The sequence below is a fragment of the Saccostrea echinata genome, unplaced genomic scaffold (assembly GCF_033153115.1).
Source record: "Saccostrea echinata isolate AGI-Se365-2 ecotype Australia unplaced genomic scaffold, CSIRO_AGI_Sech_v1 ptg000009l, whole genome shotgun sequence".
In the NCBI taxonomy this organism is placed as follows: domain Eukaryota; kingdom Metazoa; phylum Mollusca; class Bivalvia; order Ostreida; family Ostreidae; genus Saccostrea; species Saccostrea echinata.
The window spans coordinates 15,964,187-15,991,990 of NW_026889758.1; the positions used below are offsets into that span (position 1 = coordinate 15,964,187).

The following is a 27,804-nucleotide window of genomic DNA, read 5'->3' on the forward strand; positions in this document are numbered from 1 at the left end:
AATGTTAATTAAAAAAAAAAACATTGATTCTTTATGGGTAAATATTGTACTATTTTGTTTTTTACTTCAAATGGTCAATCATGTTTTGCAATTTTTTTTTTTTTTGAATTACACCATATGATTATGATAAATTATATACTGATACACCTTTTGAATGGCCATCTTGAGTTATATGCATTACATTAAATGGAGAAAAAAAATATGAAGCAATATAGTCCGTAACCCCCCTCCCCCCCCCCCCAACACACACAAATCATGCCTTGATTTAATTTCAGCTCCTGTTGCTTTTATTCATTATAGTTTGAACACCAATTATGCTTTAATTAGTTGAACTGGAATTTCATTTGGCATTGAAAGGACATTAGACAATTAATTTTTAAGTATGGTATTATAAATACTCAAACTAAGTGGTGTGAACTGTTATAGAAAACCAATTGATAAAAAAAAATGCCCAAGATTTAATTAAACAATATTTTCTTTAAGTTGATTGTCCACAATAGAGATGTTTAACGGTATAGTCCGTAGCCCCCGTGTTCACTTGGAATCCATCCTTCTTAGATGCTAAATTAAAGCTCATTCTTGGGCTTTTGGTGGTTTTAAACAATATTTTATTATCAAAACACCAATACATGTAATTCTGACATTTCCCATCTATGAAATGGATGCAACCCTGCATCCCTTTACACATTCCTCATCTTTATAGTCAGCAGATGGCAAGCAAGTCACAGATATTTCCCCTTAAGGTAATCTTTAAAGATTTTAAAATTTGAATTTGATATTCCAATTTGTCATGAAAAAAAAGTTACAGTTTTTAAATGTTATGTAATAGATTATACATATATGCATTAGTGATGCCTGTACTCAATTAAAAAATGTAACAGTGAACATGCAGTAAGCCACTTTTTTATCAATTGGTTTTCTATAACAGTTCACACCACTTAGTTTGAGTATTTATAATACCATACTATTTTTCATATCAATTTGAGTAAGAACTTTTTTCAGATAATTCCTCAAGACCCTAAGTATTATGATGGGTGCATTGAGGTTCTAAATGAACTCAGTAGAGAGTTGGTGAATTCTTATGAAAAAGCCGGAAGACGTAAAAAAAAATTGTCCTAATTTTGTTTTTAATTTTTTGTTCATATGTTTGTAATGTTACTGTTGTTAAAGGTTGATTTGAAGGATAATTACCAAGACCATTTAATATAATGTTTCTCAGATCCATCTTTGTTGCATTATAGTTATATGAGTTCATTTGTTCATTGTGTTCATTGCAGTATTACACTTAAGGCTGTTTACAGTTTGTTTAAGCAATGTGAGCTGCAATTTTGAAGTCGAAAATTTTTGTAGCAAAATTGGAATTAACTATTTCAATGACAGAAAAAAAGAATGTTCATAAACTTCTGCGGTTCATATTTCAGTGAAAGAACTACTTATAAGCTTTGATTGAACCAAAATTACATTATTGTCATCCTGTACATATTGATTTCTTATATAATACTATACACTACATTGTTCAGAAATCTTACTTCTGAAAAAAAAATACTTTTTTTGTATAACTGATCATAAAAGTTTAAATTACAAACAGATTTATCATAATAGCACATTTTAACTGCAAAATAAAATTCTTAAACATGCAGCTCATATTGCTTTAAATGTTTTTTAGTAAAAAAAAATCAACTACCAGTAAATACAGATATTCAAAACATTTGTCAGAGATACAAAAGATACAAACTAGAGGTACTGTGAGCACTGAGCTCACTAAATGATACCCCTGCCTCTCCCATATGATTATAATGGCAAAGTCCAAGTTTTGTTACGGGAGACCCAAAATAAGTGTTTGATCAAAAAGTAAAATAGGAGGTGCATAATGGCATTATTTATACAATTCTTTAATCAAATGTGTTTTATTGCTTGTTAGGAGATGACTTTGAAACAGCTGAAATAATACTTGGAGGGGATCAACTTGTTAGAGTAAGGATGAGTGGAGCTAAAGATCTTCTTGCTGGTGCTCACACTGCAGTGGAAAGAATGGAGACTTTTGATCCTGTTATAGAGGAGCTGTTTCATGTTGAACGGGATTTTCTTGATGTTAGTTATACTGCTGTTTAAAATGTGAAGAAAAAAATATGTCTATTATGCTGAAATATAACATTAATTATGAAGTGTAAGAATTTTTACTTATAGAAATTGTTCAAACGATTCTACTCAACAAAGACTTCAAGACAAGAAGGAAGTCTAGCTTTCTTCAAATGTCAGCTGAGGAGGACCAACGTAAACGGTCAAGTAAAAGGAGGGTTCCAGGTATGTATCATGTCGTCCATGCTTATTCTCTAGAAGTAGAATGACCCATGGCCAAAGGGAAGCAAGATTCTGAATTTCATAATTCATGCGAATTGTGAAATTCATAGGTTTAGACTCTACATGTACTAGTGTAGGCTAAGTTTGTCATATATTGAAAATACATTATTATTAATAAAATCTAACTTGTTACTCATGGATATCTAGCAGGCAAACTGTTTGCATGATAGTAATAATCTTTTTATCAAAATTTTAAGTTCACGGTCCCTGGGTTCATGGTTCAGGTCTTAGGGTGGGCTTAATTGGTTGATATTGGTTATAAATTAATTGATAACTAATGTTAGTTTAAATTTTGGCTATTATGGGGTTTGGAATCCTATAGTTTTGATATTTTTAGGCACACAGCGACTTCGTACACACAGTTGGCGAGGCCTGACTGATTCAGCTATGTATGAAGAAATTTTCAATGGACAGCTTAGAGAGTGAGCCTGTTATTCCAAATTTGAGTCTGCCAGAAAACATCGGAAACACACAGATTAAAACGAGAAAACCCTTCTTTTGGAAGGTTGTTCAAGAAATTGTGAATGAAATATTCATGGAATTCATGACCCAGGATGTTTACCTCAAATGCAATTGGATTTTGGTGCTAGTTCTGTGATAATTCCCAGAGAACAACTGTGCAAAAATGGCTATGTTGATGTGAAAATGTCATCTGGGGAAGTTTTTAGAGTATTCAATTTACATGAAACCACAGATGACTTACAGAACTACTCTGTACAATTACTGATGTGGTATATCCATTTTTGTGAATTTCAGGATGGCATACGAGAAGGAGACCCTTTCAGGACCAACATTAACTTTAAAAGAATGATTCCCTTCTTTTACAGTCATTCAGATCGGTCCAAATATGCAGTTAAGTGCATAGATTATATCCTCAAAACAGAAGTTTTATTACCAAAGCACACAGCTATGAGAGTGAGACTTGGTAGTTTTGTTAACCCACATGGAAAGAAGGGAGGAAATAAGCCAGCTGACATGCAACAAGAAAATAACATTCTTGTTCTCAAAGATGTTATAAAAGGTTTAGGTGCCAACAAAACCACAAAAGCCATGGCGCGAGCATCTGCAGCAGCCCCTGTTGTGGCAGAAACTGTAGAAAATTATATGAACAATATTGGGTGTGTATCAAGGAGTGGAAAACACAGTACAAAAGACAATTTGGAAGATGTGACACTTCTAGTTCAAATTTTAGATCAATTAGACCCATTTAGTGTGATTGATAACCGCAAGATGAATTTTTACAGTGGTTTCAGGAAAAATCCATTCTCAACTATATCTTCAGATTTTCAATCCCATCTTCTCAAAATAGTTGAGCGCTTGAAAAGATGCCAGAACATTGACCTTGAATACTACAACCAGTAAGGATCATTCATAGGTTTTTGGGGGATGGGGGTGGGTAGTTGCATCTGATTGTAGTGTATGATTGCTGTATGTATTATGTCAAATGTTATCAATATGTTTGGATGATTAGGGGCATATGAACTTGGTGTTTTTAGCTCACTTGAGCCGGAGGCTTTAGTGAGCTTTTCTAATCGAAATTGTCTGTTGTCTATTGACGTCATCATCTTATTCTTAAAGGTTTCTTCTCTAGAGTCACTGTGCCAATTTCAACCAAACCTGCCATAGAGTATCTTTGGATGAAGATGATTTAACTTTGTTCAAATGAAGGACCACACACTTTTCAAGGGGAGATAATTTAGAATTAGTGACATTTTTATAGCATCTTTCAAAAATCTTCTCAGGAACCACTAAGATAGAAAAGATGAAACTCATGTAGAAGCTTCATTCATAGTGTAGATTCAAGGTTGTTCATGTCATGACCCCCAGGGTAGGGTTGGGCCACAATGGACGATCAGTTTAGCATAGGAAAATATTTTTAAAAAAAATTAGAAATCTGCAAAGCCATGATATTTATGGAGAAACATCCTCACATAGTGATGATTCAAGTTTATACGAAAATCTTTTAAAAACTTCTTCTCAAGAAAAGCAAAGCCATGATAAGTCACATTTACTGAGAAACATCCAAAATAGTGTAGATTCAAGTTTGTTCAAATCATGACCCTCAGAAGTAGAGTGCCTGTGGGCCACAATATGTGATCAAAACTTAACATAGGAATATACAGCAGGGCCAAAGTGATTCAGAGCATTGTGGCCGATTGGTCTCTTGTTTAACATGTGTAACCACTAACCAAAGATATTATGTAATAAAAGAATATTATTTTTTCCATAACAAATAGTTGAATTCTTATATATTTAAAATCATGCAAAATCTCAAATGCATTATTTTTACATCATTGAGTCAAGGTCTTTCATGTAAAGGCAAGTGTCAAGGTTTACAAGGCAAGTACTACTATAAATTGTACTTAAATAATGATTAAGTTGTAATCTTTTGTCACCTGCGAATACTATGGCACCATGTTACAATTCACAGTCTGAACAACAGCATAAAATTTCACACACGTTGCAGCATTTGCATTTTTTGTTTCCCACATCTGGCTTGTAGTCTAAATGCTGTAACAATTGCAAACGCAAACAAGTATCTGTACTAATACAGTATTGACACATAGAGTTTTGCATCCCAGGTCTGTTGGTCCTGACATCTGTTTTATTAAAATACAAAATTGCATTAGCAGGTAACCCATCTCGCCCTGCACGTCCAGTTTCTTGTAAGTATTTCTCAATGATGGTTGGACATTTAAAATGAATAACTTCGCGAACAGCAGGTGCATGTAAACCAATACCAAGAGCTACAGTTGCAAGAACTACTCGAATTACTGGCTCAGATTTGCCGAGTTCAAATGAATGGTCATGCCCTCTTGCAACTCAAGGGGAGATAATTAAGAATTATTGAAAATTTGGTGGCATCAATTAAATTTCCTAAGAACCACTTCGCCAGAAAAGTTGAAACTTCTTTGAAACCTTAACTACATAGTGTAGATTCAAGTTTGTTCAAATCATGACCCCATGTGGTATGATGGGGGCACAGTGGGGGATCGGTTTAACATAGGAATATATAGGGGAAAAAATCTTTCAATTGAAAATTTTCTTCTAAAGAACAAAGCCATGATAAGTCATATTGATATAGAAGCTCTGTCAAGTAGTGTAGATTCAAGTTTGTTCAAATCATGACACATGGGGGTAGGATTAGGCTATAATGGGATCAGATTTTTACCTAAGAATATATAGGAGGGAAAAACCTGCTGATAAAGAACAAAAGGGTCATATTGACTCAGGTGAGCCCTTTGGCCTATGGGCCTCTTGTTCTCATATATATCATACCATTCTTGTATCAAGTGTGCTTCATCTATGCAGATACCACACACATGATCCTGCAAAGCTTGGCTTTGTAAAATTTTCCTTCCTTCTCTTGAAGAAAAGAATGCCGCGGGATGGGCATAAATAAGGCGAAATTTTCCAGTTGCCACTACTTCTGGAGAAACTTTCATCAGCAGCTTCCCAACATCTTCATCAGTGTAAACATCATTGCTGTTGTCATCTCTTTCCTCACTGTCATCCACAATATATACAGGATTACAGAACTTACTAGTAGTATGCTCATTATATTGTTTGTTTGTCTGTATCCAGTACAAAAAAAAATCTTGAAGTTGCCTTATCTGGCAAAATGTTGCACTGCACTGCATAAGCATATCAATGAATCATACTATAAATTCCATATTGATGACAACAATTATTTGAATTTATTATGCCCCTTCATGAATTTAGGGCATATAGCTTCTGTGATGACATTTCAATCCTTCCATCTTGTCTGTTCCTCCATCGTACCTCAAAGAAATTGTTCAGAATATTTCTGTCAAATTTTTTGCACTGATGCATATATTTGTGAAAGCTATTCAACTCTTTCATTATGTTCTGACTTATATCAGTTTCAAAGAAATTATTCTATTCCTTGTTCTGCATTTACCTTTACACCTGATTAAGTAGAGGGTATATATTTTTTTTATTTTAGAAAAAAAAATTAACTTTTAGAAAATAACTTATATTGCATAGACAGTTACATTTCATCCACACAGATATTAGAAGTCATATTTATATGAAAATTATTATTTCTTTCATCACATACTGTAATTAGTTTAGATCATGCAGACCAAAAATCTTGCATTATACATTTTTGTACCTTGTGTGCGGTTGCTCTGACATATTTGAATGATATTTCCTAGTTAATTTATCGGACAACTGGCAGTGCATGTATTTAATACATGGGTTACGCATGCTGGTCTAACTGTTAAAATTAGTATATACCTTGGCCATTTGGATTTAGTACAAATGATTCTTTCAGTTGATTGCACTTCAGACTGCCCCTAGGATTTGAACCTGGACTTCCTCAATGCCAGCATATTAGCAACTGCTAGAAGCATGAGGTGTGCTGACCATTTACACTAAGACAATCTGTAAAGTACAATTTATCCACAACACAAAAAACACATGTAATTAAGCAATATATCCTGTCAATGAACATTTAAGAAACAGGTACCTTAGCAAATTAAAAAATACTTGGCTTGTGTTTTGGTATATTCTTCACTCACCGAACCTTTCAATAGAATAGATGTATCATTCTGTGTGTGGGAGTGGGGATTTTTATAAAAGATGTTAACAGCTGGTTAATGCTTATTGTGTGTCTCTGTATGTGTGGTAGTTTTTTTATGCTGAACATGAAGAGTGTTGTGGTCAGTAAGGGACCAGGCATAAATATTATTCATTTATTGACTGGGTTCGAGGGCAACATGAATTTTGTCGGACCCAAGAACCAAACTGTTTGCCTGAGGTTGTTAGGCCGAAGGCAAACAGTTTGATTCGAGGTGTCAACAAAACGCATTTTGCCCGAGAACACAGTCAATATGTGTTTTGTTATACCTTTTGTTTATTTGTTTTATTATTATTTTTTTTACATACATGTATGTCAAACACCAACAAATGCAAATGAGACTTAGCTGACCCCGCCCTTTATGTGACGTAAGCGGTCCAACATATCGACAGGTCCAATATTTCATTCCGCAGTCAAACATCAATTTTTTTATGCTCGCTCAGTAAAACATTACAAATGTTAGACTTTTATAGTACTGAATTATATAGGAACAAATTTTTAAAGGTATAACAAAAATAAATGTTGCCTGGTCCCTAAGCATTAGAAATTAATGAGGATTTTAAAAAGTCTAGATTAAAAATGACATACTTGTCCCCAATGCAGGTTTCAGCTTGTAGGTGGAACCATCTCTTCCCGTAATATCAAGAAAACAGGCTGGAATTCCCCTTTCGCATAACCTGATCCTTCATAATCGCGTTCAATGGTGATGTCACAAGGACACTGCCATGGGATCATCGGAAAGAAATGGCATCAGTTGAAAAATAACACTTTTCCCAAAGCCAGTCGGAAGTAAACTCACGAGGTCCTTTGACTCTATGAAAGCACGAAGTGCAGTAATTTGTTCTACCTTTAATTCATATGTTATTCCTAACTTCTTTTTAGCACTCGTTAATCTGTCTGAATCCATGTTTTCATTGAAGTGAAAGTAGAAAATATATTTGAAAAAAGTATTTATTTCCGTTTTTTGTTATTTTTTACGTCTTTTTAATATAAATTGTACATGTAACTTGTAATTTAAGTCTCATTTATGAAGTTCTTCGAATTTTATTACATAAAAATTAGGGTATTATCTTCGCACTTATTCTTTTCTGTAATTCGGCCGCGTTTTAATCGCGGACGTACATTATCTTAATTCGGTATGCGTTATACGGTAGATGGTAGTGTCTTTGTGTGCGGAGACGCAGAGGACTATGGGCAGTATGAACTGGACTGCTGAACATCAATGTAAGTATTCAAATGTTGGAGAGAGGCGAACTCTCAAGACCAAACAGCTTCTAGGTCATTGCGCGTCACAACATAGCAATACGGCGGGCCGTTCGTGTAATAAATGCAGTTCTATTCAGAATATTCGTCTCAAATGTAAATAAAAGTAATACTTAAAAGTTTCGGGTCTCACAGGATTTGATCACGTGACCAACCAAGTTCATTTCCCAGAGAACTTTTTAACATCGTTGTTTATTTCTTAAATATTCACTGGATTTGAAGTCGCATTCACCGGAGGTAAGTGCGCATGCAGCGGCATTGTGACGTCACAATCAATACTCAAACAACGTTGAAAACAATGGTTGCAACGGCCGGAGCCAGCTGGATATCTAAGCAGATAAATTGTTAGGCAAGTCTATCGCAGGATTATTTTCCAAACATTTCGATGTAAGGAAAACGCGGAAGTCATTAGTTGTAATCTGAACATTTTTTTTCTACGACAAAATGAAAATGGAATCCTCATGCAGCCCTCAATGTTTTATTCATTCGAATCCTGACTATATGATAAAACAATTTTGGACTCTTTCGATGGTGAATATGGTTTGTTATTCACCAGAAAAATATCAATATTGACCTCTGCTTTATTTAGGTAAACTGAGTGTAAAATTTGAGTACCGTATGTACTTGCTGCTTATAAGTCGCCCCGCCTATAAGTCGATTGTATTTGTAGAATATTTTGGAGGGACTTGAAATTGACCCTCTTAAGTCGGTACAACTTTTTGACAGAATCGACTGACAATTTCAGATCAATGCTCTAATGTTTTTACCTACGTTTCGAATAATATTCTACATGTAAGTGATGACACTTAATCTTTTATTCTCAGGGAATCAATTTTATGTCAGTACTCTACTGTATTTACCTGTGTTCAAATAATAATTTGGGATAAAGACATCAATATTTTATCCATTTCCTTTATTTCATGTATGTTTTTCTTGAAGAGTTATATGTCCATAAATTTTGCCATTCATATCGAAAGGAGAATTTTCCACACATTGCTTTGAGAAGGTATAATTTATGATTTTTTTTCTTCTGTTAAAATACTGTTATTAAACTCTTAAGATGGTCATACTTTTGATAGGAAGAATTATCTCAGAATCAGATAGTTTTTGAAACAAATTCACATGAAATGGTTTTAAATACCAATTTCTGTCTAATTTAGTTGAGCAATCTAGAAACATATATGTGAGGTCATCCAGTACGTGCTTCAATTTGATTACACACACACACACATACACGCGCGCGCGCTAAATGAAGATTTTATTCAGATTCTTTTGAATGGATAGCATTGGTTGATACTTAAGTTCTATTATTTGGCATACATTTAATGATTTTTTTTCTGATTTCATTGTTGAAATGCCTCCTCATAAAACATTTTGATATTTCCACAGAGTGTTGATATTTCAAATTTCAAGAAAAACATGGAAAAAGTTACAGCGGGTAAGTAATTCATACAAGTGACATTTTAATAGCTCTTTCATATATTGTATGACAGTGCGAGTCACGGTTGGTTAATACAAAATATGTCTGGAAATACGATGACGTTAGGTACATATATGTATGTAAGACTGTAGTCGATGTTATCATTAATAAAGATGAAATTTATGTACAGCACATTTCAATTATAAATAAATTCCACAGTGCCTAGAAACAAAATCGTCCCAAGTTTTCTTCCTCCTCTTCTTTCATTTATAGTCCTGCTGGATACATCATTGCTGGTGATGTGAATATTATTGACAGTGATTTTTTTAGGGCCGATTTGGGGCCGAAATTAGGCCCCAGTCCCAATTGAAAATATGCCTGTATTTTCCCAAAATGTAGTGGAAGTTTTCCCAAAGAAAAACTTACAAAATATGTGATCAAATTCAGTTTGTTTATTGCATGTTTTTCAGTGGAGTTCAAGCAGGTTTTGTTGTTCAGCCATGATGGATATCTTCATGATTAGATAGTTCATACCACTATTGTTCTTGATGCAAGTAATTAGATAATTCATACCTAGAATAGTCTTGATTTGTTATAACAATTGTTTGTTAAAGTAATACAAAGACAAAAACAAAGCTTTTTGACAATGCTTTTTAAGTGACTGGGTTTTCTGGGAGATTCCCAATTTAGCCTAATTGACGCTGAAATTCCCAATTCTGAGGGCCCCAGCCCCCAGTCCCAAAGTACTGAAAAAAAAACCCACTGATTGAAAATGACGACCTAAAGTTCCTAAATTCGGGGAACGTCGATCTTTTAAATGGCGACATGACTCATTTTCTTTATGAATTCCGTATAGGAATATGACCTCCGATTTTAGTGAAAGAATTAGAAAGATTAATGAACAATATGTTATAGTTTCAGCTGATAAAGCGTCTAACAATATAGCCTTTTTGGTAAGGCTCTTTATTACAACTGCAGTCTTGAAGAACTTGGCTTAAATTTCACATTTGGTAATCCAACTTACGATCTCACTTCCTTTTCAAAAAATGAAACTCTTCAGAATCACCTTTCAGTCTAAAATACTTTCAAAATTCTAGTCAATGAAAGTGAAATTGATTTACTGTATTATACTAGATTCAAACACTTCAAAAGAAAATTCTTACAAAGAAAGATATATTGTAGGGTTCAGTAAATGTTCTACCAACCTCTGTCTTTACCCCTCAAAATTTAGACGTACTGTGGATTAATCAGATGTGATTTTTCAAAAATCAAAAAGAACTTAGAAAACTTTAAACCATAAGATTTTTCCAAAATCAATAATAACATCAATTGATATGACTTTTCTACACTAAATACATCACAGTAGACTAAAGACCAGGCATGTGTTGAAAAAATTAAATAAAATTTCTTCTTGATACTTAAGTGACTGAAAAAAATTGTTCTCTTTTGTAGAATCCCAAGACAGCAGACAGCACGCATTTCTCCGATACGTTTACAGACGGCGCTGCGTCATACCGATGAACGAAGTTGATAAACTGACAATAGAGCCAGGTATCAGACAATTACTTGTACATTTAGTACAGAAAGTTGGTGAAGAAAATCCAGTCTTTAAAATATCTGACATTGTTTCGTCCGGAAGTTTCTATGAAGGAACGAAAATTGGAAATCTAGATGAATTTGACTTTATGGTAATTTTGAAGATTTTTTCAACATCTGATAAAATTAATATTCAAAAGGGATGCTCTGACTGGTACACTAAACTCCAACTACGAACAGACCAAAAGGAAGTCCTTCAACCTTACACGTGCTATTGTAGCAGTATTAACGTTCATAATCAATCAGAAAATAGGTATGAAAATTACTTCAGAAATCCAAAAGATTTAATTTCTAGTTTCTGGGGTACTATTTCTAACGTTACGGAGTCCAACTCTTTCCATGTAGAAATATCTGAAGGGACCTTAATGCCAACAAAAAATGAGAAAGAAAAACTCACTCTTGTATATGTTAGAAGATGTGGTGTGTCAGAGATGAAATATGATAAATATAGCGAAGCTCTAGTTAAAGTTGAAAGAACACATATTGGTGTTGATTTGATGATGGCGATGGAACATCCGGACCCAAAAGCTGTTAGCAATCTGCCGGGCTTTCCATCTGAGTTTCAAGATCTGCTCTTGAAGCATGGATGCCACATCATTACAAAATTATGTCACATTGATCACTCCCCTCACCCCTCTTGCTGGTTTATCTCCTTCGCACGAATGGAGCTTGAGCTAATGAAAAACATGGACGAACACCATAAGTTCTGTTACAAAATATTAAAAGCACTTCTAATTGAAGAAATAAATTTGCCCGGAAAGTGTATGAATTTATCCTCGTATGTTTTGAAAACAGCTTTCCTATTCCATGTTTATGGAGAAACTAAATGCAAACATTCCCGAGTGGACGTTGCCTGTATAAACAGTGTTTTAGATTATATGTCATCGTGCTTTTACAAAAGTACAAATGTCTTGCTTTTTTGCAAGAGACATGAACATCTGGGGACACGTCTTAGAATTCCCATGTTTTGAGTGGGGATGGCCAGAACTTACTTATTATCTCGATCGATATCACAAGTTTGCCTTATTGTGGATAAAGTTCTGGTATAGCGTCGTTCAGTTTGTTAAATGGACACTATCGGAAGAAAACATCCCTGAAATGGATGATTGGATCTCTGTTACTGACACATTTGAATACATGAAAAGAACAATATATTACTTAATTAATAGGTACCTCTGTAAAGAGGAAGTTGTCAAGGGTGCACTCACTATTGAGGAATTTGCTGAATTAAATCTGGATTCTTGCTCTGACGAAGATTTTTCGACATATATAATGGAGTTTCAGAAAAATTACAATGTAAAACTGGATTTTGACTGAAAAATAAAATTTTGAATACACTCATAAAATATCTAATGATGACTTCATTGACAAGAAAAAAAATTGTTCAAGAACTCCAAAAAGTATTAAACTATTTGGGAAAATCTTTTTTCTTACGGATACAAGAGATGAACACGTGGAATACAAGTTTTATGTATATTTTTTAGGTGTCATCAGTAGACTATTTTTTGGCATAAGTCATATGTTCTTTTAGTCGTTCATCTTTATAGAATAGAATAGCATTTATAACCAAATCAGGGCTCAAATGGGCATTTGTATCGGTGGTATTTTCAAGAGCCAGTCTATCAGAAAACCATGCAATACTGCCCAAATCGAAGGTTACCTATCTTGATGAAATTTGGTGGGTAGTAAGACAAAATAAAACAGAAATTGAAGATAAACTGATGGCATTAAGTCATTTTTGAATCAATCAGTTTGTAGAGATTTTCCATTTAATTCATTGTAATTTTCTACAAATATGCAAATGAGCTGTTACGAAAAATTGATGCGAAGTTTGACGATTTTTTGTAGATATTCTGACTAATACTTACATGTAGAAAAATTCTAAGCCACTAAACAATCCTGAGTCGAAACCTTCCATTTGAATGATTTTTTTTCTTCTTTTTTTGTATTTTGCATGTTATTGGTATTATATTCTACAAACAGGAACGACTGATAAAGTAATAGGGCATATCCACTTCTGCCTCATGTAGAATAATCAGATATATAATATATTGAGAAAAATATGAAGATTGTATGTTGAACCGTCTGGGTAAATCATTCTTTGATGTCAACCCGTATATATGTGACCATTTGCTTTCCAGTCCTGTGTTGTTTGTCTGTTGTTGCTTTTAAGGAGTGGTTAGAGCTGACTGTCCGAAAAACAATTTATCTAGTTAATTTCCATGTTTTTATTCCATCGGAAAATCTATGCATATGCATCACATAATTTTTTTTTCTATCAAGGCATAATATAAATTAAAAAATCACAAAAGTGTATTAAATACTGCTTTATTATTAATAGAATTTTATCATCTGAATAGTACTGTGCTTGTCTCTGTTAGAAATCATGAAAAAGACATGTCTTCATTGATAGTAACAACTCTGTTTTCCTTCCGTGCTTTCTCTGCCGCAAATACAACTAAATGGCTAGCCAGAGTCTCTTCTGCACCCGTTTTAATTCCAGAAAAATCTTCATGCTATATGATGATAAATGTAATATATGGGAAAAATATCCAAGTAACATGTGATATTATAAATATCTCTTTATCATGGAAAAAAGTCTTTGTTTGCCAACTTTTACACTTTTTACTTGGAAATTTTTTTCACATCTTAGTGAATTTGGAGAGGTTTTTTTTGTGTTCCCCGGCAACATTCTTTGCAATTCCTTCTAAAATTTTACGATTAAAACAAAGTCTGATATAACAATTAATATGAATTAAGGGATATAGCGAGTTTTGTTCCGTAGAGGTTAAATATGACGAATTTTCATCTTTTATAACGAATATTTTGATGGCTCAAAATTTAAAGATATTAAAAGACATAATTTTTCGTAAGTCATAAGAAGGAAAAACATGTATATTGTGAATTTGTTATATATTCTTTTATGAATTTCTAATATGGATATAATGAATCATGGATACTTAAAAAAGTAAATCAGCGGGTCCCAAAGACTTTGTTATAGCCCAGTTATACTGTTTATTTACCTTGTGAAGATCCTAATTTTAAAACAAAAAAAATACATATGTGAGATTAGATTACATATTTCATCGGTTATATTTACTTACATGAATTGCATGCTCAAAGTGTTCCATTAAACAGTAATCTGCTCCCCCATGTCCTCCTAATGGTCCAGAATGTTTAGACTCCAGCTGATGGTGGTCTGTTGGCAAGATAACAGTGATTATCTAATTTCGAAATGTTATATTTACAATTGATGAAAATCTAACTGAACACTATTTTTTAGATAAAGAAAGTTTAAACCTAAATGTTAAATGATTGACAAACTGCTTCACAATAGTAACATTACTTGTGCTATCTTCTTGCTGGATATGAAGTTTTATGTGAAAATGTAAACAGTCAAAAAGCATTACGAACCAAGGGAAGAAATCACTTTAAGGGACAAGACACAGATTTGAAGTTAATATTTTCTCAAATTTTCTGTATAATATCATGACTTATATGTTGCTAAATATCATTTCACACAGAAATATAATTAAAAAAAACTTATTTTATCTGAAAATTATTGAAACTTCGAATTTCGGGACGCGTTTGATTGACACATCCTTGCACTTTTACAAAGTAAACTTTAATTTGTCCTTTATACTTAAGAATTTGTTAAACTCTGCACAAATCATTGACCATGGACTAACAATACTAGTGAGTTGGTCTTGCTTTCTCACATTTCTACTCGAAATTTTCTGGATTATACCTTTATTTTTTCATTAATACACAACTAAATTTCTACTTTTCTTAAGTTTTAAGGATAAAGTTTACTTTGTGAAAGTGCAAGGATGTGTCAATCAAACGCGTCCCGGAATTCGTAGTTTCAATAATTTCCAGATAAAATATGTTTTTTTTTAATTATATTTCCGTGTGAAATACTATATATAGCAACATATAAGTCATGATATTATACAGAAAATTTGAGAAAATATTTACTTCAAATCTGTGTCTATGTCCCTTTAAAGTTCAGTATTAATTTAATGATGCGTAATGTTTTCTGGCTTACTTACATCTTTGTCCAGTAACAAAATCAACTTGTAAAATCTGTGGTTGTCCATCTCGGTATCGTATCTCGCCCTACAAAGCAATTAACACCAATAATGGAATATAAAAGGTTGGACTAGTTATGCATTCAGTTTGGAAGACAACAAAATCCATAAAAAGAAAGAATTTTCTTACTTTTGTTCCAAACACATTGACTTCTCTACAACAAACAGATTCTGTAAATCCAATCATAGACATTGAAGCAGTGGCTCCACCAGAAAACTGCATATTAACCACCTAAAACAAAATGGACATAAAATATTCTGTTTTCACTTTGTAATCTAGTTGTTGTTCATTTTGACAGCTGTCTAACCTATTTATTTAGTTCCACAAGTATCAAATGTATTACCAAGTATAATAAACAACAAATATAAATAAAAGCAATTTTAAATCAGAAATCATTATGTCCAATTATGTCTGATGAATGTATTACTACAAAAGTTTAATTATTCATGAATTGAAGTGAATTTTCCAAAAAGTTTATATTTACATCATTTATGACCAAAATCACCCAAAAATATATACATGTATACAGATCCATACTTCCATTTCTTTGGTTTGTATCATGAGTTCTTAAAACGAAGGAGGGGGGGGGGGGAGGGGTAAATAAAACGTAGATCAAGCTGTGTACTACCTGCTGTGACATGACGTCATTATCCATGTCATATACACAACGTCCATATGGTCCAGTCCTTAAGGCTTCCGTCACGTTTTCTATATCAGGGGGTTCAGAAGTCAGCACGGATACAGGCCAACCTCTGTTCAACTAAAGATTACGATCAATTACTCAATATGAATAAAGTAAAAGATGATCAAGCTTTTTAATCATGAAAACAATGAAAAGTATCCATTAATAAATGATTGCGAAGCACTGACTTACAGATTTTATACCGTCTTCAATGTAAATTTTGACTGCTGAGTAGGGACACTGTCTTTGCACATCCTTAGGACAGTCTAGACACCGACTACCTGCATTCTTTGGCTGCAACATTCATGATAGTAATTGTAAGCCTTTTAAATATTAATGTGGAACTTGCAATTGCAAAACTTTATGTCGTTTCGGAAATATTAGTCTTCACTCATTCTCTAATCTGAATCAGTTTAAACTGGTATGGAAAATGGGATTTTATACTCATCAATTACCAAGTTTCAAAATGTTTTAAATAGTCTTAACTTTAAATTTTTAAAAGTTGCTGGAAACAACTTCAAAACAAGATTCCATTGCGTAAATTTTACAAATCTTTCTTGTCAATTCAAGAACTTACTTTATTCTGCTTGTTAAAATGACTCAGATGTCCAAACGAGGACACACTCTGACATTTCTTATCTCCCATCCAATGACACAAAAGGTCAATGTCATGACAACACTTTGCCAATAGAGATGATGAGCTCTCATTCTCTTTATGCCAGTTTCCTCTCACATACGAATGGGCAAAATGCCAGTACCCTACCTGTAACGATGAAACAGACCACAGTGTAAACTTACTTTGTTTTTCTGAGAGAAATGACTTAGATGACCAAATGAGGCGACAGAATGACACTTCCTCGGACCCATCCAGTGACATATTAGATCAAGGTCATGACAACACTTTGCCAGGAGGGAAAATGAACTTTCTGATTCTTTGTGCCAGTTGCCTCTGACAAAAGAATGGGCAAAATGCCAATAACCAACCTGAAATTGAGAATGTGGACCTCTGACAAAATATGTCCATAAAATGTTACAAAGTAATGTGTTTATTTTCCCTTGGATTAAAATGTCGCACTTTCATTGGATTAAACGAGACACGTTTCTGTCGGTTATATTTGTATGTTACCGTTCACGGTAGCTCAGTCGGTAGAGCGCTCGCTGCGTGATCGGGAGGTCGTGAGTTCGAATCTCGGCCGCAACAGACCTAAGTCTATAAAAACTGGGTAGCAACTGTTCCTTCGCCATGCGCTCGGCACTTTAAAGTGAAAGTTGCGGGTCCTTCGGATGAGATCTTAAAAACCGAGGCCCCGTGTCACGACAGGCATTGGCACGATAAAGATCCCTCACTGCTCAATGGCTCTGAGTGCCGAATAAAGGTCAAAATTTGAAGCCCTTCACTGGTATACGGTGACGTCTCTATATGAGTGAAAAATTCTCGAATGGGACTTAAAACAACATACAATCAATCAATATATTTGTATGTCAGACAGATGAGAATTAATATCTGGCAATATGGCCAACGTATTGCCTTTACATTTCCATATTAGAAATCATTTATTAGTTTACGGAAACCACTTTCCTTTACAGCATAAGAAATGTCGTCAGATTTGTTGCATCGATAGTTAGCGTCAAGATTAATTCAAACAATAGAGGAAAAACGTTTTAAATTTGAATCTAAATAGAAACAAACAAATTATTAAAAGAAAATAAAGGTGCTTTAAAGATTCTCAAGATTACATAATGGTAAAAGGCGAGATTAATAATTTTGTAAATGCAATTATTTTCTGTTTATTTTAAGCTCTCTGCAAGAACTACACGATTCTGTGGGCCTTTCATACTCGCCATATTCGCATGGAATCCTGGTAGAAAGAAAACTCTGGGAAGATTTCAAAAAAAATATATATATATACAGATTTCCACTGTTCTTACGATCTGTGAGCTGCTATCCTTCCCACGTATGTGCGCTGCACACCTCATAGACTTTCATACATTAAGATGAAGAATATATTATCTAAGCAAGCAATTTAAAGGGCTGGGTGTTCATGATCTCTGTGAAAAAGGGGAAAGAAATTGCATTAAATATAACAGTTAATGGCTAGAAAAATCATGTTTCCTTTTTCTGTTGTATAATTCCTTCACCACCCAGCCTAATTATCACTCAAGAAAGAGCGAGTTCAATTCGAAGTGCATAAAACTACTGATTTATGTTAAAAAAAAATATTGATTTTAAAATAGTCTGTTATCTCACTTCAACTAAAACTGAAGTCATACATACTGGTTCCAGATGTTGAATATTAACCACTTCCCCTATGACTCCACTGTCTATCAGTTCTTTGATTTTTTTCACCCATGGTGTGTATCGGAGGACATGACACACCGTTAAAAAGACATTGTTTTCGTTGCAAACACGGACAATCTCCCTACAGTCTTCTTCTGTCGTCTGGATTTAAAAACATTTATCCTTATGATATCCACAAATTATGACACATTTATTCTTTAGATTTATGTATACTATCACATATATTCAGATATCCATAACTATCTACAGTTTTCTTTCAGGTTTTATTTTTAATTTTCAGCAAGAAGTTTATCCATTTTTTACCACATGACTACATCAAATACTATAAAAATCACCTTAATCTGTATGACTTACTGCCATGGGTTTTTCCAGTAAAATGTGGTATCCTTTCCTTGCAAAGGCAAGAGCAGGATCCTAGAAAGGAATTTTTCAGTCAATTGAAATATGAATAAGGCACAATGAAACGAATTTCAATTACAAAATATTACGAAGTACCCAATTTACCTATAATTGTTATTTAAATTGTTCAAGAAGTTGATGTTTACCTTGTGCTGCTTATCCTGAGTACAAATCATCACACAGTCTGCAAACTTATCCCTCTCTGCAATCTCCCGCCAGTCTAAAGGAAGAGTCAATTTTACACCGTGTCATTCAAAATGTTATGCTCAGTGTATTAAACAAGGGTTAAATGGTTATTTTCCTAAATCACGAATTTACTGTAGGTATATCATCTAAAGTTACTGAAAAAAAAAATTTTAAAGGTGCACAACCTTCATATAAACAAAAAGTAGCAATATTGAGTTTCATTTATTTCATGAGAGTGAGTATGGTTTTTCACTCACACTTTACTACACATTATAGTGCAACAGCCTAAACAGATACATATAACATAACCTCATTTCATTACACTTATTACACCGATACATATAACATAACATCACTTCATTACACTTATTACGCATACACATAACATAGCCTCACTTCATTACACTTATTATACAGATACATATAACATAGCCTCACTTCATTACACTTATTACACATACACATAACATAGCCTCGCTTCAGTACACTTATTATACAGATACATATAACATAGCCTCACTTCATTACACTTATTACACCGATACATATAACATAACCTCATTTCATTACACTTATTACACATACACATAACATAGCCTCACTTCATTACACTTATTATACAGATACATATAACATAGCCTCACTTCATTACACTTATTACACATACACATAACATAGCCTCACTTCATTACACTTATTATACAGATACATATATCATAGTCTCACTTCATTACACTTATTACGCATACACATAACATAGCCTCACTTCATTACACTTATTATACAGATACATATAACATAGCCTCACTTCATTACAATTATTATACAGATACATATAACATAGCCTCACTTCATTACACTTATTATACAGATACATATAACATAGGCTCACTTCATTTCACTTATTACACAAATACATATAACCTCACTTCATTACACTTATTTATACAAATACATACAACCTCACTTCATTACACTTATTTATACAAATACATACAACCTCACTTCATTACACTTATTACACAAATACACTAAACAAAGCCTCACTTCAGTACACCTATTACACAGATTATGACATCACACTTGATTCCTGCATGACTTTAAATTCTTCACAGTCCTCAATGATACAACTACACTTATATAAGCAAATCATACAGTACTTCACACTTTTGTTTGCCCAATGAATTTGACACTGATTACCTTTCTTCACGGTTTCATTTTATTGATATTGAAATCATCTACTTTCTTTCATTCATTTTACTAGCAATTAATCACATCAACGTATAATTTATTCAAACTATACACCGGGTGCCTTTAAGTTAACTGATTGCTACTATTTTTATGATCTGATACCTTTAAACACCATGTCATCTGGGATGTCACATAAATTCTGTAGTCTCTTTCTCTGGTATTCTTTTGGGTCAGCAACAGCAATTACCTGAATAAAACAAATACATTTACATCCACTAAATATTATTACCTTTATTTCTTATGAAAACCATTGCCGTTAATCAATCAGTAAACAACACTAAGCAAGCCACCTGCATAGATTTCTTAAGCTACGGCTGTTCCATCAATTAAGCATACAATGACATACAAATCTATAATACAATATTTAACATATTTAATTTTCTTTGAATGTTTTTTTTATAAAGATAATATAAACAATAAAATGTCTTTCTTTGTTTGTTAGTACGGGAATTAACGTCGCAGCTATTGCAGAAAATAATACACATAACCCGCTCACGCGGGTTATGTATTGTTTCTGCAACAGCTGCGACATTAATTCCCGTACTAATAACCAAAGAAAGCATTCTTTTGTTTAAGTCATATGTAACTGTTCATATCATCTCTTTAAGAATATCTGACTCTGCATGGATATTTAGAATCCGTGATAGAATCTGCACTAGTAAGTTTGTTTATTCATGCTGGAAAAAAGACTACATGAAATGAAGCTAAGTTGTAATGGAAACGAATGTAACCTTGACCCTGTCCAAAACTTTGGTTCAGGGTCATGACACATCATATGATGATAACAATTTGTACCAAATACACCAAAAACAATTGTGACATGGACCCTCTCCAGCTGATCTTGGATCTGTGTTAGGAAGTACACTTGAATCATAAACTTATTATTTTTAAGCCGATTGTAAATTTCATGCCTTCCAGTCATAGAATGAGCTACTTTTGTGCATATTATAACCGCGCGTTTTGTGGTGTCTCTCCACCTTAGCAGTTACTAGGGAATTAGCTCAACACTCGCAATATTTTCCACATTTTTTGAAGTTAATAACATATATAATAACAATCTGGGGAATCAGTTACTCTTCACTTCGTACAATATATATGTGGGGAAACTCGCCATATTACTTAAATAAACGGACAGACAGACCTTATGACAATGAGGTAAACGTTACGGCTTTTACGGACACTTCTTAACCTATGTGTATCTCTACTCTAGCTCTGTTTCTTACTCTAATTCTATACCTTTACTAAATCACATTTTATAAAACATCGACTTTACTTTGATTGACATGTCCAAATATAAATTAATCAGTTACATCTATCCAATGACTGTCAATCTATATTACTTAAGACTGACCATCGCTAAAGGTTAACGCCCATTATTTCACCTGCGTTAATCCGCTAATTGTTACCTAAACGTTTTAACTCAGTGTCAAACACTCTTTTGATCTTGAAATGCATTGTCCATCTGTCCTCACTATCTTATAATTATTTACCCTTAAGCAATATTTAATATCTTTGATTTACTATTTCATTGTTACAGTTAAGACTTTTAATAAACATTAATTTACGTTCTATCAAGAAGAATTTCATAAGATTGCGCATGTAAAATTGTTAACTCATAAACAAGCCGAAAATAGAAAATATTTACGAATGTGCAAAATATACATTTTGCACGGTCATTATGACCGTGCAAAATGTATATTTTGCACAGTCATAATATTATGAAGTCTTCTTAAAGGTCATTTCAAAAACAGAGACCGATGAATCCCCGGTCTTCGAACTCCGAAGCAAAATGTTAATTCATTAGCTCTATCAAATTTAATAGAGTTTTGTTTCAGTGATATTTTTTTTCTATTTTAATAATTTTATTCGAATTAGAAATTGAAGTTTTTATTCATGATCATCACATGAACTTATTTATCACAAACAAATTATAATCACATATCGAGTCTGTTTACCTGGAATTCCTTAGGTTTGCACTGTTGAAAGTGGGCGTAACCAAATCCCCTCTGGCCAGCCCCGATCACTATAGCTGTCGTTTTATCCTTTCTACTGGTCATTTTATTTCCTGTAAGATAAAGTAAAACTTCTTGTTAGTGGAATTTCATAACCCCTTGAAGGCTTAATTGGTTCCAAGAATTAAATATTGCAGGGGCGGATCCAGGATTTTTTTTTTTTTTTGACCATAAATAAACTAAATAAATATCCCCCAAACCTGAAAATCCTATTGGGGGAGGGGGGGGGTCTTCCAAACGTGTGATGTCAAGGCTGCTATGAATATTTATTGATTTGAAGTTTAATTTATTTTTAGGGTAGATAATGGTCGTTATTGCATACTGTTTTTTTTCTGATAAATGCACACACGGAATCCGCTCAAATGATCCCGTCGTTAAATTTTCATTCCGACTCTATTATATATTTTACATGACGATATTTGTTCATCCTCCGGAAGTCTATACATTTACACTTCTCTTAAAAAACCCTTCCTCGCAGTTGTTCTTGTAACATGTTACGAAACACCTAGGAAGAACCTGATTGGCTGCTTACAAGCAGAAGGATTCTGATTGGCTGCTTTACTAGATGCGCGTTTCATGTACTCGGGCAAGCGTCATGTCTCTTGAAAATTAAAAAAAAAAATAAGTAACGCAAGTTTGTAAAATAAAATAAAAAAAAAAATTATGAAATCGCACTGATGATAGAACCTAGATATTTCCCCTATTGTCAGTCTAGACAAACTCCCAAAACGGAGTGAACGACAAAAACCGAGTCAATCGTGCATTGCGGCAAATGGAGAACATGGCATATCCGCAATCGGCAAACCTCGGCTGATTCCGTCACCTTCATCAAACAAGGTTAGATGAGGTACGAATCGGCCGAGGTGTGCCGAGTGGGCAACAACAATCAATGGATTGTCGTGAAACGTCAACTTTGAAAGTAAATAACCTCTTTTTTAAAAAATATTTTGTAAAATCTGACTAAGACATTATCTTTTGATGACTTTTAAGTAGCATTTCGGAGCACTGAAATGTTTGCCAGATTTTCTAATTAACACTATGACGTTCGAGCAGTTTTGTAAACCTATGGTTTTTGCAGAAAATGAGCATTTTCTCTGTTTGAGCGCATGCGCGGACTCTATTTTCAGCGGGTTTTTTTTTAGACTCTACCTCTTACTTCCGGTGACTACTTTTTCGTTAGTTCGTCGAAACTGATTGTGGCCAATTTATTGTCTAAATTGATCTGTTAATCCCTTAAATTGGAAAGCATATATATGTTATTCAGTCTATATATTTCAATTTCTTATTGTTTACTCGATTCCTATAGGAGATGAGGGCATACTCGAGCGTCATCATATTTTTTGTCATTAGCAAACACCTACTTCAGTCCACACTTGGACTCAAACTATTTACAGTAAACATCTTTAGATCGAATTTGGACAGAATCAGAGAAAATTATATTCCAAGACTTAGAAAGTGTGAATAAGTGTGGATTACGAATCTCAACTCGGCGAATGTTATCCATAAGTAAGGCGAACATAACACTATTTTTTTTTCAAGTTTGTGTGCATCCTGAGATTAATTTCAGTGCAAGTTTGATTAAGTAGGACATATAGTTACTTGGGAATGGACCTGCACCAAAAACTTTTACCTGTTCAATCATCCATAAAATGTCGGTTAGTTCCAACATCCGATGCAAGTCTGATAATGTCCATCCCTTGTTGTATCATTCTTGCAAGTCTCATCATAACAGGCCAAATAGTTATAGAGCTAGTCAATTAGGAAAACATAAGTCAGTTCCAGCACCCCAAGAAAGTCTGGTAGTGTCCATCCCTTGATGCATCATCCATGCTAGTTTTATCCAGGTAGGTCTTATAGTTCCTTGGGAATGGACCTGCTCCAAAACTTCAACCTGGTCACTTATCTGGAAGATATACTAGGTCAGATCCAGCATCCGAAGCAGATTGTTTAGTGGCCATCCTTAGATGCATGAACCAAGCAAGATTGGTTCAGGTAGGGCTTGTAGTCACTTGGGAATGGACCTGCTCCAAAAACTTTAACCTGGCCAGGCATCTGGAAAATATAGGTCAATCCCAGCATCCGATGCAAGTGTGGTAGTGTCCATCCACAGATGCATCCAAAAATGCAACTCTGGTCCAGGCAGGGCTTATAGTTACCTGGGAATGGACCTGCTCCAAAAACTTCAATTTGGTCACTCATCTGGAAAATATAGGTCATACCCAGCATCTAAAGCAAGTCTATTAGTGTCCTTCCCTTGATGCATCATCCATGCAAGCGGTCCTGGTAGGTCTTATAGTTCCTTGGGAATGGATCTGCTTTAAAACTTTAACCTGGCCTTTACATGTATCTCAGAAAACTTTTTGTCCTTCCACTCTTTACCATTCACTCATAAATAAAAACGCTGAAAGGGGGATAGTGAAGGTAAATGGAGGAAAAAACGAAATATGCGAGACTATCAATAGCTAGTGGAATATGAGCAGGGATTTCTGTCGATTGAGCTGTTTTGAACTTCGTTTATGTTCAAAGGTACTTATTTTAGACGTAAAAATGTATATTCCAAAAAACATATTTTATCCTCCCCCTCCCTCTCTCCACTTCGCAAAAAATTAAAGGGGGTCCAACCCCCGACCCCCCCCCCCTGGATCCGCCAGTGTTATAACAATTAAAGAACACGTAATAGAAGAATGAGAGGCGACACCTTCACTAGCTGCACATCCGTAGCCCGCTTGTCGGGAAGTAAAAATGGATTAGACGACAATATTTTTAGAAGAGTTACAGTACGATCTGCAGCTACCAGCTCAAGGGACTCGTGAGTCTTTGTAACTGGCGAGCTAAAAACTACAAGGGGAAAAACCCACTTGATTTCATCATTTACACAACAACAAAGTTAGCACAATTATAATAAATACACATTTTCTTCAAAATTTTATCTCTGAGAATGTTTACTTAACAGGTTAAATAAATTAAATCGTAATTTGAAGAAGATGGATTGTTTAACTTACCCATATGCATACATGTACATTTATGCTGTAGAATACAATTAAAACAGTTAGATTCCTCTTAATTAATGCAATAACACGCTTATATACGTGCCAACTTGGCAGCGTTTCGTCAAATTCTATTTTAAGACATTTGATCAAAACAAACAGGAACAGGGAAATCTTATCACAGGTGAGGTGGTTCAGTTCAATAACTCAGTGTAGGTCCATGACAAAGTATAACCATAAGTAGAAATCCCCATTACTTATAAAGGAATAGAATAGTCTACACATTTAACACAAATATACATTAACAAATGCCTCAAATAATGAAATATTATTTGTAGTAGTTTCCTGTGTATCTCGGAAATTAAACGTTTATTTGACTCTGATATTACAGGAGCACGTGTTCCGGGTGTTGGTAAATTGGGATTTTATTTAAATGTGACGTTTGTATCATAGGTGCTTGGTTTTAGGATGGTGTATTTTTGTATTGTTAGTTTACTTTGTCTTTATATATTGACTATAATAAAAATTAAAAATCGCTGAAATTCGCAGTTTAAAAAAAACAAACAAGAGCCCCATGGGTCACAGCGCTCACATGAATAACTGATGCCCCTCTTGTTTATCAGCAGATTCTTTTTCCTATATATTCACATGTAAAACTTGATCGCTCATTTTAGTCTCAGTCTATTCCCGGAAGTATTATTTGAGGATGCTTTTTATACAATATATATTAATATAAATATGACTAGTTCCTGGGGTAAAGATTTTTTCAATATATTAATAGCCATTCTCTGTAAGCATGTAAACTCTAGATCTTATATTGGGAGTGTGGCACGCTAGGTCTTGGATTTTTATGAAACTTGGAACACATTCCTATATTGATGTATGAAACTAAAATTCATTATAAAATGGTTGCTATGGCCAATGGTTACCATGGCAACAAGCATACATTTTTCATGGCTAAAAAACGCTAAATTTTGATGAAAAATGATTCTTTTTGACTGATTAAAAGTCTTTAATAGAACAAGATATTTACATGACTTTATCTTTTTGCCAAAATACATCATTTTTTTTAGTTCTTTAGATTATTTCCAGCATTTGAGAAACTTTACCTCATACAAAAAATATCCCCCGTTTTTAAGAGGGATTTTTCTGGGGAAAAATTGTAGATTTTAGGCTCTTTTGAAAAGCCTGGTTTAAAATTTTGCGGACATTTGGGAAAAAATAAATACATTGGTCTGAAAGTCCATATATAGTTCTAATAGAAACTGCAAAGACGCATTTGGTATTCATACTTTGTTTTCATGTTACCATGGTTACAAACTTATGCTTTTTTAAAAATTCCAGACAAGGACAACGGGTATCTACCATCAGTTTCCATATAAATACCTGAGTATTTTATAATGGATTAAAACCAAATTTAGATATGTGGTACACAATAGCAAAAACAAAGAGAAAAATCAATTTTCATGACAAAAGGTCAAAGGTCAAGGTCAAATTGGCTCGATTAAGATGGAAATTTATGGAAACTAAGCACATTTTTTTTTGTGTCATAACTAATACTTGTGTTTTATACAACATAATTAATGAAGAAACAAATTACAATTCTGATGGACAATAACTAGCATCACATGAATTGGTAAATACAGACAGAAGGTCAAAGTTCAAGGTCACAATGGTATATAAAATTTGCCTTTTTGTCCCCCACTTTCACTGAAAGTGGGGATATTAATTTGGGTCTGTCTGTCTATCCATCCATCCGTCCTTCCGTCAGTCTGTCTTTCTATAACACTTTCTTTCGGCGCGATGTCTCGAGAAGCCTTTAAGCCTTTCCAATGAAATTTTACATAAAAACTCCCTGTGGCCTAAGAAAGACCTCCAATGATTTAAAACTCAAAGGTCAAGGTCATGAATTCATAAATTCTGTCTGTTTTAACACTTTATTTCCGCACGATTTCTCAGGAAGCCTTCAAGCTTTTGCAATGAAATTTTATACCACAACTCCATATGGCCTAAGGCAGACCCCTATTGATTTCGAGGTCAAAAGGTAAAAGGTCAAGGTGAAAAATTTATACATTCTGTTTGTGTGTAAAACTTTCATTCCCAGCGATATCTCAAGAAGGTTTTAAGCTTTTGCAATAAAATTTTATATCATAACTCTTTGTGGACCCGCCCGCCCCTCTTAATGTGTCCTGTCCCCCCATTTTCACCACCCTCTGACCCCAATCCCTCTAGATCCATACATGCTCTTCTTTTTTTCTTAAGCAGGGCACAAAGATTCTTTGAATAAGCTTGTTAGTATAGCATTTATACTCGGATTTTGTGAATGTCGTATCCTGTTTTATATACAATGTATTTTTATAAATTACTGAAACTGGTATTACATTCTCACCTTTAGCTTGATGCATAATGTGAAAATGCTATTAGAATGTTTTTTAAGGTCATTTATTGTTAAAAAAAATATCCAAGTCAAAATATTGAAAGCCTATACACTCATCATATTGAGTGCCTTGTGCTACATGCAAGTGTTGTTTTTGCAGACTATTTCCTTCTAAAAAAATTTAACCCTATTCAACACTGTGCGCTTTTCCAGTGGCAGACAAAATGTGTTTTCCTGTGACTTTCTGCGGAGAAGTTGACAGAAAAAGCCTAAATC

At 33.9% G+C, this 27,804-nt stretch overlaps 1 protein-coding gene and 2 pseudogenes across 4 annotated transcripts; 2 read left to right on the plus strand and 1 right to left on the minus strand.

Annotated features, from left to right (window-relative positions):
* Positions 1 to 4,581, plus strand: part of LOC133181860 (uncharacterized) — a 7,825-nt pseudogene extending 3,244 nt beyond the window's left edge.
* A 3,536-nt stretch (positions 4,582 to 8,117) lies between these two features.
* On the plus strand, positions 8,118 to 12,596 carry LOC133181864 (uncharacterized; annotated as a pseudogene).
* Positions 12,597 to 13,456: 860 nt separating this feature from the next.
* Positions 13,457 to 25,438, minus strand: LOC133181870 (putative oxidoreductase YteT). Of its 4 annotated transcripts, none has more exons than XM_061316507.1 (13): positions 25,167 to 25,438; positions 22,108 to 22,217; positions 20,255 to 20,339; positions 18,862 to 18,935; positions 18,671 to 18,730; positions 18,293 to 18,457; positions 16,595 to 16,780; positions 16,210 to 16,311; positions 15,964 to 16,095; positions 15,465 to 15,566; positions 15,296 to 15,362; positions 14,348 to 14,442; positions 13,457 to 13,759 (listed from the first exon to the last, which is right to left on the minus strand). In XM_061316507.1, exons 1-13 carry the CDS (start codon positions 25,174 to 25,176, stop codon positions 13,628 to 13,630), a joined length of 1,320 nt encoding a protein of 439 aa, XP_061172491.1. In that variant the 5' UTR covers positions 25,177 to 25,438; the 3' UTR covers positions 13,457 to 13,627. The 4 variants fall into 4 exon arrangements, with proteins under 4 accessions (XP_061172491.1, XP_061172492.1, XP_061172495.1 ...); XM_061316508.1 differs by lacking the exon at positions 16,595 to 16,780 and adding an exon at positions 16,816 to 17,001; XM_061316511.1 differs by lacking the exon at positions 25,167 to 25,438 and adding an exon at positions 24,863 to 24,992.
* Between the last annotated feature and the right edge of the window lie 2,366 nt (positions 25,439 to 27,804).